General features: G+C 45.4%; 1 protein-coding gene across 1 annotated transcript in view; it reads right to left on the bottom strand.

The window, feature by feature from the left end:
- Positions 1 to 1,011: 1,011 nt before the first annotated feature.
- Positions 1,012 to 13,505, bottom strand: part of MOGAT2 (monoacylglycerol O-acyltransferase 2) — a 32,846-nt gene continuing 20,352 nt past the window's right edge. Inside the window, exons 3-6 of the mRNA XM_053971086.1 lie at positions 5,583 to 5,787; positions 3,988 to 4,162; positions 3,637 to 3,836; positions 1,012 to 1,625 (exon numbers count right to left, since the gene is read on the bottom strand). Coding sequence (XP_053827061.1) covers positions 1,471 to 1,625; positions 3,637 to 3,836; positions 3,988 to 4,162; positions 5,583 to 5,787 — 735 coding nt within the window. The 3' untranslated portion in view covers positions 1,012 to 1,470. The remainder of the gene's footprint in view (positions 1,626 to 3,636; positions 3,837 to 3,987; positions 4,163 to 5,582; positions 5,788 to 13,505) is intronic.

Below are 13,505 nucleotides of genomic sequence, written 5' to 3'. Positions count from 1 at the left end.
AAAGTTTAATGAAATTCTGGATATCAAAAAGAAGCAGCTATTTAGAGCCTTAATCACCTGCCAAATCACCTGCCAAACCCCAATGGATATTTGCAGCCCAAATCACATTTCCATTCCTCCATGTCCTAGTCATGCTCCTCTTTCCTAAGAAAATGGTCTCATTTGTAAAACAAAATGCACAGTGACCCTGCTACCATAGCTGGTGACCAGTCATGTTCCTATGCAGGGATGTCTGGGATTAAACTAACCAAACTGGAAGCAGGACTCCTAGAGCCCAGGTACGGTGAACCCTTTGGATGAGTCCCTATACTTTATAAATTTATTTCTAATTTATATTTCTAAACTAATTATTAAAGAACATATTCAGAGCAGGCAGCAGGCAGCTGAGGGGCAGCCACAGTGCCAGGTGTAGAAGGAGATCTGGTGGCAAGAGCTGGAGGCAAGAGGCAACTGCCAACCCTTGGCAAAACAAAAGGGCACAGGGACTTGTGGCACAGCCAGGTGAATGGACATGCCGAGATACAGCAGGAGCCAAGGACTCAGGAAGAAGAGCCCAGACTTTCCCACGCACTCAGATAATAAAGGCACATAAGCCAAGGGTTTCTTTTTTTGGAGATTCCTTGTCACTTCTGGAGTCTCTCACCCCAAGCTGTCATTTTGTTCTTGTATGACTAAATTATTTGAAGGATCCAGATATCTGAGACTGTGCTATGGGAAACTAGGGGTTGAGCCAGTAAGGAAGCCCAGTCTGATGGAGTATGGAGTGTGGAGTTGCCAAGGCTCAATCCCAGCTGTGGTGGTGTGAGTATGACTGCCAGAGTGGCTCCTGGTTTCTTTATAATAATTGGAAATATTTTATAGTTCCAATACATATTTCTAATGGAATTTATTTAATTTCTTCTGTGCAAGCGTGTTACGGCATCATGCTGCTGACGGTGCTTGCCATCATGCTGGACCTTTCAGATAAACTGCTTCTGGTGGTGAGAAAAGAGCCCAGAGCAATTAAAAACATGAAGAGCACCAAACAAACAATGTTCATTTATTGATCTAGATGGATTATATTTAAAAAAAAACATATGCCTTCATCACAAATTATGGCTCATTGTCCCATTTCAAAATGAAAATAATGCAAAGGAAGTAATTTCAATAATTCAGAACTCCCTGGAAATATCTGTATAAACTGGCATCCATGCCAGAGTGGAAGTGTTATTTTTGTGCTGAGGAGTTTCAATTGTGCTGACCACAGACGGGATTTTTTTTTCTTCTCTTTTTTATCTTTTATGTGTTCTACATGGAGAAAAAATGAAAAACCTGTCTCTACACCCATGCAAATACTGGGAAAATCAAGCTATTTTCCTGACTCTATATAGACTATGTGTTAACTGTAACTATGTTGGGGTTGTGAAGTAGTTCCAGAGAAGGGGGAAACTTGGAGCTTGATCTCCATGTTTTTACCTTGCTTAAGGCACTCTATATAAATTCCAGGTGGCTATCTTCTGGGACATTATATTTAGCTTTGTGCTTCTCAAAGAGCTTGGACAACTCATTTAGGTATTTTTGATGGACTTGATCAACTTCTTCCTCAGAGGGTCTGTGCTTCTTCTGCACTGGAATTGGCTTCCCAACTGGAAAAGAAGTACAGGTGTTAGGAGGAGCCAGTGGCAGGTACCTCTGAACACTTTGCCAGAGCTGAGGTCAGCCCATCCAGGATGGACAGGTCAGTATGACCAGTTATTTCATGGAGCCTGGGAGATAGCACAACCAAGGAGGGATGGTGGCTCAGATCCTGACCAAGCTCTTGGTCTCCAGGATCACACTGGTCCTTGCCTCAGTTTACCCATCTGCAAAGTTGGCTAATGTCAAAGACCCTCTGTGTAGCCTTTTGAAGTTAGAAGTGCTGTATCCCAATGCAGTCCCAAGAGCTGCTTCTCACATCTCAGATGTGCTGCAGATAAACACAATATAAAGACAGGATAATATTTGGGTTAGGTTTTCCATGTTTCCACATCGCCCGGGGAATCTGCATTGCAAATGAGGAAAGTGAGGAACGGGGGAGCCCCACACTATTGAAATACACTTGCACTGAAGGTGCTTCCACTTTCCTCAGATTAAAGATTCTGTGCAATATCTGATTTTTATTAGTAACCAAGTACTTACTTATCTTTTAAAAATCACATTTTATTCAATAGAAAATCTAGTTATTTTGATTCCTATCTCTAGAAGAGCCTTTCCATCTCCCAGAGCTACCAGAAGCAGGGGACATAGAAGGTCCATGAGGTACTTTTTTTGCTCTGGTCTCTTATTCAAATTGTTTTTGTCAAGTGGCGGAGGGTTTCAACATGTTATAAGGCTGTTCTTCATCCAATTAGTGAAGAGTCCATGTGATACTACACAGCTTATAAAACCATTGAGACAATCTAAACAGGTTGTAATACAATTAGAAGTAATTGCTGGTTGTCAAACTTAATCAGTGGTGTAAGCTCTAACCATTCCAAACAGTATTTTTAATTAAATTAATTCACAGAAAATCACCCACACTGGTGGAACAAGCATGGAGATGTTGAAAAACTTATTCAAAACCAAAGATTTTCTTGAAACTTGGTCTCCCATGGACATGGTCTCTGGTCAAAACGGTTCATATTCCTCATATGCAAATAGGTTTGGATTTGTAGATATGTCTGCACAGGACAGTAAGCAAAGCTGCAAACTGCTTGAGCGTTCAGAGAATCACAGAATAGTTTGGCTTGGGAATGACATAAAGATAATCTCATTCCACCCCCCTTACCTTGAACAGGGACACTCTCCACTGGACCAGATTGCTCTAAGCCCAGTTCCAGCTGCCCATGAACACTTCCAGAGAAGAGGGGCAGCCACAGCTTCTCTGGGCAACCTGTGTCAGGGCCTCACAGCCAAGAATTTCTTCCCAATATCCATCTAACCCTTCCATTCTGTTACTCCATGCCATTGTCCAAAAATCCCCCTTCAAATTCCCTTCAAATTTGCCCTTCAAATTCCCCCTTTCTTGGAGGCCCTTTAGGCACTTGGCAGGGGCTCTAAAGTCTCCCCAGAGCCTTCTCTTCTCCAGGCTGAACATCCCCAGCTCTCCCAGCCTGTCTGCCAGATGCTCCAAGCCTTTGGAGTATATCCATGGTTTCCAGCAGCTCCCCATTCTTCTGATGTTCTTGCCCTAGAGCTGGAGGCAGCATTGCATGAGGGGGTCTCACCTGAGTGGGGCAGAGGGGCAGAATCCTCTCCCTTGACCTACTTGTGTTTGTAAAACTGCCTTGGAATACGTTTCATGCAACCCTATTGCAGTGGTTTTTGTCACCGTGTTGTGGTATTGGGGTTGTCTGCAACTCACAGGAGTGATGAGGTTGGCCACATTTGCTCTGGGGCCTTTCCCAGCACAGCCCAGATGGGCTGGTATTTGTCATGAAATCAAACCAGATTGCCAAAACAAGAACAGTTTGGAATGCTGCTTTACAGCACATTTCTAGCCTACCACTGCTTGTGCTCTCTGGCATGAGGCTTCAGCCTGGCAGGAGGATGACACAACCCAGAGACTGTCCCTGTTTTCCCAGTTTGGCTAGCCTGAGTGTGTCTGGCATCATGTCAGAGTTCTGTGGATTGACTCACCCACGGTGCAGATGGGCCGTCGGTAGGGTATCAGCCCAAAGCTGTACTGGAAGATGCCTCGTGCATGGAAGAGGGGAAGGGAGATGCCCATGATCTGCTGGAGCCAATGCTGAATCCTCCGCAGCCAGGAGCCTTTGGGATTCTTCACCTGATCAAAGACATCATTCTCCCCAAAGGAAAAGGCAGGGACCAGGGGGGTGCTGCAGGGAATTAAAACCAATAGGGTGTCATGATTAGCAAAGCCCATTCCAAAACCCCTTCATTCTTCTCCAAAACAGAAACACCCCATTAACCAGCCACAGAGCTGAGCACTCCTCCCTCAGCACCCCTGGACCCCACCCCCTTCATCACCCATGCTGGATGGCCAGGCGCACAAATCCCTTCCTGTTCTTCAGCAGCAAGGTGAAGGATCCTGGACGGGCATCCAGTGCCTCCTGTGCCCCGCCAACAATGATGGCCAGCAAGTTCCCACCCTCCGGCTTCTGCAGCACGTAGGATGCACTCTCCTTGTCAGAGGGGATGAGGCCTGGAGAGCAGAGAGAAATTAAAAGTAAAACCCACCTGTCAGTGATTTGCTCTGCACCTTTTCCCCCCCATAATCCGTCTCTGGAGAGGTGCTAAAAACTTTATTTTAAGAGCTGAAAACCCCAGGTCAACTCCTTTAAAAGGTGCTACATTTGCACACAGCTCTGCTGGGTGAGTATACAATTATCTATTTACTGTCTGGCTCAGAAGTGAGGGAAAAATTTAGGGAAAAAAATAAACTGGGAACTAGATGCACTTAAGTCCTAGAAAAAGTTTGTTTCAATTTGTTGTCAAGTGAGACCATGTCCAATTCTGAACAATTCTGACATCAGAGAAACATTTGCTTTAGGTCAAAACACACATACATTTCAGTGGATGATGCTAATTGAAAGTGGAATTTGATGAAGGATTTGGTTCTCTGGTGTTGTTTACTTGAATAAGATAGAAATCTTTAATTCAGAAATGACAAAGCAACATTGTTCTGACAATATTTTTTTAATTAAAAAAATAAATCCTTGTTTCGGGGGCTAAAATAATTTGCACTTTAAAACCTCATTGTGAAATGGATTCAACTGACCTCAAAATTAGTTATGTACCCAACTCCGACATTACAGTGACTAAACCTTCCTTTCACCTGGGTCATAATTGTCTCATATATCTCACTGTTTGGATTTCTCACTCTCTATGTAAATACTCTGGCAGCAGGAGCCAGAGTTTATGTGGAAAACAGGGTAATGGATGCTCTGGGGTACATCAGATGGAACTGGATGCCTATGTTTAGCCTATTGAATTCTGCCCACATTCAGCTAGAGAAGTGACAATTGCCAAGCTCGCTGCTGAGAGATGGAGGTCATTCTGCCAGTGTCCAAAAATCTCTCAAAACTCCCTTTCACCTCTCTCAGTTTAATTTTTACCTGTCCCTTTTCCTATTCCTTTTCACTACATATTTCCCCCTGCCACATTCCATTGCAGCAGCATGAGCTGCTATTTTCATCCTCTGTCCCTGGATGCTGCTTCCCTGGAAACAGCAGATACTTCAGAAAAAGCATATTTTTCCTCACAATTTCAAGCCTTAATATAATTTTTATGGAAAGAAATACAGGAACATCCTGACCTGCTGCTCTCAGCATTTCTGTTCACAATTTGCTCTGCATTTTGCACACAGCACCTGCACAGTGATGCCCTGAGCACAGAGACCGTTTATGGAGTTGAACAACAGACATAACAGCAAGAAGGGCAACTTTTAACTTCAGAGGTTTTGGGTTGCCATCTTGAATAGATGTGTCCATGAATGGGATCCAATTGGCCCCAGATGAGGGAAAACAGACCCTTGACTCCTCTTCCCCATGCATCTTCACTCTATGTTCCTCAAAAAAAGCACCTACACATACCACTGCTTGCCAGAGGCCCATGCTCCTTACCTCCACTCATCACATAGTCCCTGAAGAATGGGATGCGAAACCACAGGGAAAGCATCATCAGGTGGGGGGTGATGCCTGGGAAGAGTATGGAAAAGCCAGATGCCTCTGTGCAGAAATTGAGAAAGGCTCCAGCTGACAGGACTCCATGAGGATGAAATCCCACCAGGTAGTTCTGCCGAGGGTCCAGCTCTGCTGTCTTCATCAACTAGACACAGAGATGAAGCCAAAAAGGGGTCAGAGTTAGTGCTTTAACCTCAGCAGGATGGAACACTGGCTATGAAGAGCAGATAAGGCATTCCTGGAGGGGAGTGTCTTGCACCCACCATGCCTTTCTATTGGAAAAGGTTAACTGGAATTAACTCGCCCATTTTTCACTGAGATGTATTTCATTGCCCACATTTCCATCTCCTCCTACCTGTTGGCCTAAAATGGTTTTTCTAATGGCACAGTTCATTATGTTGCCTTGAACTGGTCTATGTGCTATTGGGAACCAACTTTGTTTAAAATGTCCTCCAATACATTTTCTAATATGGGGGGGAAAGCGAGAAAAGGGTGATTTCTTCCACACAGTACCTCTTGATCCCACAACCAGAACAGCAGAGGGAGTACATAATCACTCTAGCAGACCTACTACACAACATAAGCATGTGTCCCACCCAGCAACTTGGTGTGGATTAAAGGTTTATCCTGTCCTGAAGTATGTGCCAGGTGATTCCAGGATGTTTTCACACATGGCAAATTGAAATCTAATTCCTAGACATCTAACAGAGAAGATAATGGTTTCTTTGACACTGGGGAAACCATGAAGGATGCAGATGTTTGTGCCTGTGTTGGGTGCCCAGGTCCATCAAAGAGCAGTGGATGTCTGCCCAAGGCTGCTGCAAATTTTGCAGGAGAGAATGGAGAATGCCCATGCCCAGCATTTTAGGGATGGGCAGCATGGATTGCAGATACAGTGCAGCTCATGGCCAGCCCTTGAGGGCTCATTAAGCAGCTTCTTAAAATCCTCAGCCGATCTGAAAGTGATATTCAAGCCTGGGATATACTACATGGGAGAATGAGTACCACAGAACAAGAGGGGATGGTTAAAGGGAGATAAGAGACAACTGGGATTTGATCTCCATTGCACTTGTTATGGACTGCCAGGGGAGAGGAGCTGATGTGACAAACCCACCCTCCAGCTCTGGCACCAAGAAGACCTTGCCATGCCAACATCAGTCAGCATTTGCACAGCCCAGGCAGAAGCAGGCAAAACTGAAAAATGCTGAAATCTCTGCACTATTTCTGTGGGTGCTGAGGATGCTCACAGCAGCAGGGAAGGATGAATCTTTCCAAGTTTAGTCATCACATAATTTTGTCACTGAAAGGGTGGTCAGACATTGAAACAAGGTGACTAGGGAAGTGGTGGGACCACAATCACTGAAATTGTTCAAAAATATGTAGATGTGGCACCTGGGGACATGATTAAATGGCATTTGTGATAGTGCTGGGGAACAGCTGGACTCAATGGTTTTAGGGGGCTTTTCCAACCTGAACAATTCTGTGATTCTGTTATTACAGAGCCACCATGCTTTTCCAGACAACTCAAAGGCATTTGTGCTCAAGAACAACCAAAGCCCTATGCATTTAAGTGTCACCCCTCCAAGTACCGATTCCATCTGCACTCAGGGTGCAGTTAATGGTGCATGTGTTTTCCTAGAAGCTGCTAGAACTGCAGGTTAATCATGACAGTGTATTTTACTTTCTTCCACCATTACTCATTTTCTACCTGTACAAAAGCACTGTTGACTGTACATGTGTGTGGGAGGTACCCCAGTGGAAAGCAGTTCAGGAATGCCCTGGGAGACTGCATTTGTTTAAGGCAGGGCACTTTCCTAGAGTTCACTGTTTCCTTATGTAAATGAGGGTATGTCCATCATTTGTTGTAGTCTCCCCCATTCCAGAAAGTTCTCTGTTCACGTTATCCCCATTGGTTCCCTTAGAAAGCCACTCCTTCCCTTCTCCCTCATTGGTCCAGTTTATGTCACCCCATCTCTGCTCCTCCCCCGAACATTTCCCTCATTGAGCAGTTTGCACCCTGACTCCGCCTATCCTTCCCCAGTTAAATACCCTGGTCCCTCCTTCCCCAGTTTGCTCTCGGAGCTTTCCCCTTTACGTGAGGTTGTCTTCCTGTTCCTGCTTCTTCATCCTCAGTCTCTCCTTCAATAAATCCATGTGGATTTGAACAGAGTCCTCTTGTCATTGGTGGAGATCTTATTACTCTATCTGGGCACCTGTTGACTAGTCAGCAGTGGGTCACCCTGCAGTCCAGGGCAGCTCGCACATGTACCCATTCAAGCTGCTCCTAATGAGGGGAATGGACAAACCAAGTCCCACTACTGCCCAGGTGCAGAGGTCTCTAGGCAGGAAGAGAAGAAGATGGCTGAATCACTAAGTGCTCAAGGCCCCTGCCACCATTTGCTCTTTTTTGAGTAGTCTTAGATTGCATAAATGTTTCCTGCATTCATCTTCAGCTTCTAAACAATGTTTCATATCCAAGTGATTTATAAGCAGGGAAGCAAGATGCTCAGACATGTTAGAAACTGCTACATTTCTGGCTCTGTGTGTGAAGGGAGACAAGAGGGGGAAGGGCGACGCAAGAGGGCAGCCACTGAGCGGACAAATTGCCTTGATGGGAGAGTTTGCCTGTGCTAAAACACCACACGTCTGTAAAAACACTCCCTACAAAACATCCAGCTGCTGTCTTGGTGCTCATCCCAACGAAAGAGGAGGGAGGACAGGAAAGGAAAGAACAAAGGATAGTGCTTGGAGTGATAAGACAAGGGAGAGAATGGTCTTAAACTAAGAGAGGGATGATTAAAACTAGCTATGAGGAAGAAATTTTTTATGATAAGAATATCATAAAAATATGTGAGGGCCTGGCACAGGGTGCCCAGAGAAGCTGTGGCTTCCCCATTCCTGGAGGTGTTCATGGCCAGGTTGGATGGGACTTAGAGCAACCTGGTCTAGTGGAAGGTGTCCTTGTTCCAACAAGGATCAGTTTTAAGGCCCCTTCCAACCCAAACCATTTTGTGATTCTGTGGTAAGATATGGTCCTGGGCAACTGGCTCTGAGTGGCCCTGTTTGAGCAGTGGGTTGGGTATGTTGACCTCTAGAGTTCTCTTCCAATGTCACCCAGTCTTTGAATCTGTGATTTTTGATGCTCTGCTCTAAGCCATGGGCAGCTGGAGGGTAGCAATTGAGTCTCTCAAGTTTTGGTGGATCTGGGTAATGTTTCTGCAAGAGCTGTCCCCTGCAATAGCCCTGAGGAAAGAAGGTCCTCATTTTGACACAGAGCCTCCTCTCATCTGGATGATTTGGCCAAAACTCACAGAGAAACCAGAGAGCTTGTACAAGACTGAGAAGGAAATCTGTAGCAGAAGGAGAGGAGAAATCTGTAGTAGGAGGAGAGACTTAGGCAAAGTCTCTAGATACCGTAGGTCTTAGACTCTACACTACCCTTTTCCTTCTGGAAAATCTTAAATACAGAAACTCCATCTTCCCTTCTGGATTGTTCCCACTGTCTCATTCCTTCCCTCTCCCCCTGGCAGAGGTCAGTCTCCATTCCTAAACTTCCAGAAAAGTTAATAATGTGACTCTGCACAGCCTCCCCCTCCTGCTGTCCAGCTGAACTGCCTAATGGAATAGGGTTTGAGGTGCCAACAAGTGGGACTATCCTCCATCCTGCCTCAAATGAGTTGTCTTTTCCACATCCTCTAGATGGCGTTCGCAATTCCAGTCTTATGAGTGAACTGAACATTTAATAATTGAGAGTCCAAGCTGGTCTGTCCACAAGCATGAAACAACCCACAGGATTTTTTTGTGAAATAAGAGCAGTTTCTCATCTCAGAGGTGTCTGAGGAATGCCAAGTTAATGTGCATGACCTGTGGTCTGAAAGCAGCCATTAGCAGCTCAGGGTTGTGCTCTCCAAGCTGAGCCATGGGTTTGTTGACTTCCTTGAGATTGCCTTTGGCATGGTCAGGATGCTGGCTGATGCCCTGCCTGCTGACAGGAGTAATGATTCATTCTCAAAAGTGTTATGAAGTCTTCAAGCCTTCTGGATCCCAGGTGTGGGGTGATCCTGGCCTTCCTAACAAATAAAATTGTTTAGGTTGGAAAAGCCCTCTAAGATCATGGAGTCCAAATGCTCCCCCAGCACTGCCAAGATCACCACTAATCCATGTCCCCAGCTGCCATATCCACACAGCTTTTAAATGTTTCCAGGAATGGGGACTCCACCACTGCCTTGGACAGCCTGTGCCAAGGCTGGACAATTCTTTCAGGGAAGAACTAAATTTTGAAGGATAAGGTCTATTTTATGCTTCATCGTGAAGAAGTACAGCTTGATAACTACAGTTTTTCAGGGCTTGCAGTGATTACTCTGGAACAGAAAACTCCCTTTATTCTGACCACTCAAATGTGGGTCCAAGACATAGGTAAAACTCTGCCCCAGTTCCCCCAGCTCCCCAAGAGACATGGTAGAACCTGCTCCATGCACTGTCAGCTGTGTTAGGGAAATGCATATGTGGCAGCAGCTCTCTGGCCACAGAGAGAAACACAACTTTCCCAGGCATCATTCTGGGAAAAGTCTGTGAGAAGATCAGAGAAAAGAATGACAAACAATTCTTATCTTAATTTGCTGCACCTCGTATTGTCAACATGTGGAATGTGTTATAGAGATTTGTTTACCAAAGGGTGGTTTCCTAATTAGCCAATGGTGATGGTGTTTTAATTAGAGGACCAATTAGGCCTACTTGTATCGTAACTGTCTATAAAAGCAATGGGTTTCTTAATAAATGAAATTAATCAGCCTTCTCTAATACATGGAGTCTATGTAACTTATTACCTGGCCGGGGGTCCATTGCAATGATATGCATATGCAGACTTCCAGGACCTCTGATAAGAGCTCATGTACTCGTGAAGGATCTCAAGCAAATTAATCCAAATTATTTTTAAACTGGATTAGTTAAATCGCATTAACATCCCAATTAGATTATTAATTTGATAATAATGATGAGGGATTAAAGTACTCTTCATTTCATATTTGGTTTGGTTTGAATTAATTTTGGAGTGCAATTAAGATAATTGGAGTTAGGGCTTCTGAGTGACTTTAGCCCAGTAATTCAGCACTGGTTTAACCAGGCTGATTTAATTCATCCCTTGAGATGTGACTAGGTTCTCCTAGTTGCTCCCTACAGACTGAATTGTCCTGTCCCAAACCACAGGAAGACAGAGAGCATGTAATTCCCTGCTTAAGGCTGGTGCACTAGTGGTTGAGGAAAGAGTAATGAGGCACTGGCACAAGTTGCCCAAAGAAGTTGTGAATGCTCCATTCCTGGAAATATTCAAGGCCATGTTGGATGAAACTTGGAGCAATGTGATATAGTAAATGGCATCCCTGCCCATGGCAAGAGGTTAAAACTATAGGATCTTTAAGGTCCCTTCCAACCCAAATAATTCTGTGATTCTCTGATTCAAATAAAATTCTCCCAGAGTCCAAAGGTTTGGAGGGTGGTGCTCCAGGAACCTCTGGAGATGCATTGTCTGAAGGGGTTAAAAAGTTGTGAAGTGAGGAATTAATCAAAGTTTGAGATGAACAGGGACACTGCACGGTGCATACCATGTTGGGGGGCATATACTCAGGAAGGACACTAATGTGCCATATCATTGCATCCTTAAGGATTGATGAACTGAGATGGGAGAGAAGGAGTAGCACGGTATTACACCCACAGTCACTCAGAGAGCAGAGGAGGATGTGATGGAGGAGGAGAAGTTTGGAGACCTGATCAGCAAGCTCCTGGCTTCTTAATTTAAAGTCTCCCAAACTGAGTTGCTGATATTTTTCTATTCTCTTCTGGTCCCAAAACTCTGTTTCCATGTATGTCATGGTCAGTAATCTGCTCTTAAGTAGGATAAACCTCCTTTCAGCTTTGTACTAAACAAATTCTCATGTCTTTAGCTCTCCATGGACACCTCCCAAAATCATCTCTTGCAGGACAGAACATGAAGCCAGTTTCTATGCGGGAAGAAGCCCAACAAAAATATCCAAGAAACCCAACCAGATCTGAAGAAGGACAAATAGTGCCAAACTGAGAAAAAGCAGGTCACCAACCCAAGGCTGTCTGGATGGGAGACCAAAGGAAGTGCAAACATCTGAGTACCGCCAGCAGCTGCTGAGGAGGATGGGTTTCAGGTCCCAGCAATGGTGAGAGTTTGAGAGAGGCAATTAGAAACAGTGAGATCTTTGACTCGTGGGGTTTTCTCCTGGTGCCACAGTGTCAGGTCAGAGCTGCATTTGCAGCAAATACTGGAGAATCTGACCAGCCAGGTGGATTTAAATTGAGTTTGGATGGGACTTCACCACCCTCACTCCCAAAGCTGGTAAGGAAGGAAGCTCCAAAATGCTCAAGTCCTCCCTTCCTCTTGTAGGACTTCCTTTATCCAGTGGATTAGCAGTACAAATGGTGGGACACAGTCCTCCAATGGATCTCAGCCATAGCCCCCCTTGTAGTGGTTTTGGTTCACCAGTTTCAGATTTCCCCAATTTTGAGATTTTCCCAGCCAACGCACCAAAGAGTGTGGCGGGTTCGGTGCTGGCCAATCACCAATGCACTCACTTCCTGCTGTGAGATAGGATTAGGAGAAAGGCAAAGCAGGCTCAAAACTTTAAAAGGGTATAAAGAAAAGTTCATTGAAAGTAACTAAAAGAAAAAAAGGTAGTAAGAATCAAAACAAGCCCTTCAGAACACTTTTCATTCCCCTCATCTTTTCTTTCCCACTGACAATGTAAAGAAACAAAACCTAAAATTTCCAGTTAGTTTACCACCTCTAAAATAGTCTGTCTTCAGTTCACTTAGAGAGAGAAGTCCCTCTTCTTAATGTTATGGAGACTTATCCTCAAGAGGAAAAAACCAGTCTTCTCATGGCTCTCAATTTAATCACTAATAGCAGCCACCTGGGGAACCCTGCCATCGTGAAGTCCTTCCCATTTCCACAAGCCTTCCCACAGCTTGTTAATGGACCATGTCGACTTATGGGGTATTGTTTTAAAGATGAGCTATTCAAAGACAAAAGTTCTCATTATCTATCTCTAAAATCATCTTCATCCCTGGGAACAGAGATCTTCTTTTCCTGGGGGCACTGGACTACTCTCTCTGTTCAAACTTCATGGGATTACAACTACTTTCACTTCTGCTTACTTTAGCATGGAGCCCTTTGCCCAATATCCGTTTGAACCCTTCATCTCCCCATAGTTTCATGCATTATAGGGAAAAAGAGTATTTTTCTCCATAGCTTACAGGAGGATTTCAGCCCCAAGACCAAAGCATTTCCCCATTGCTCCCATCTGGGACTTCTTCTTCACTGACCTCGATGTCTTCATGTTGTTTCTTTACATCCTTGCATTTTGTTCCTATCTCTCACTCGGGGGAGGATTGAATCACTGAAAGGGTTAACATGTCTCCTGAGCCCTTGAAATGGTTACCTGACCCCGGTGGGGCTGGGTGCTCCAGACAGCGGGATCTGCGGCTGGGGGAGGCGTCTCGGATCTAATCAACCAGGCTAGAACTCAGCAGCACGCCGGGATGGGGGGAGGGAGGGGGAGTGGCCTTGTCCTTTCCCCTGCTCGATGGTCGCGGAGAACTCCCATGGAGCTAAAATCCCGGCACCGAGCCGGGGCTGCTTCCGAGGCCCGGCGGGTTCGGCTGATCAGCTCGGCGAGCCGGGCTGGGGGAGGGGGATAAGTTATAGCAAGCAGCCAGATGTCAGCAAGGCCGGTTCCATCCGGCCACGGAGTACGCCCCCCTCTCCCTGCCCGGGAGCAGATGGGGGAAGAGGGGGAGGCAGCAGCCGGCCCGGGGGAAGGGGGCCCGGGACGGGGCCCG

This window comes from Vidua macroura, chromosome 2, assembly GCF_024509145.1.
Source record: "Vidua macroura isolate BioBank_ID:100142 chromosome 2, ASM2450914v1, whole genome shotgun sequence".
In the NCBI taxonomy this organism is placed as follows: Eukaryota; Metazoa; Chordata; class Aves; order Passeriformes; family Viduidae; genus Vidua; species Vidua macroura.
Note: the sequence above shows the minus strand (reverse complement) of the source record. Positions and strands in the feature narration are given on the sequence as shown.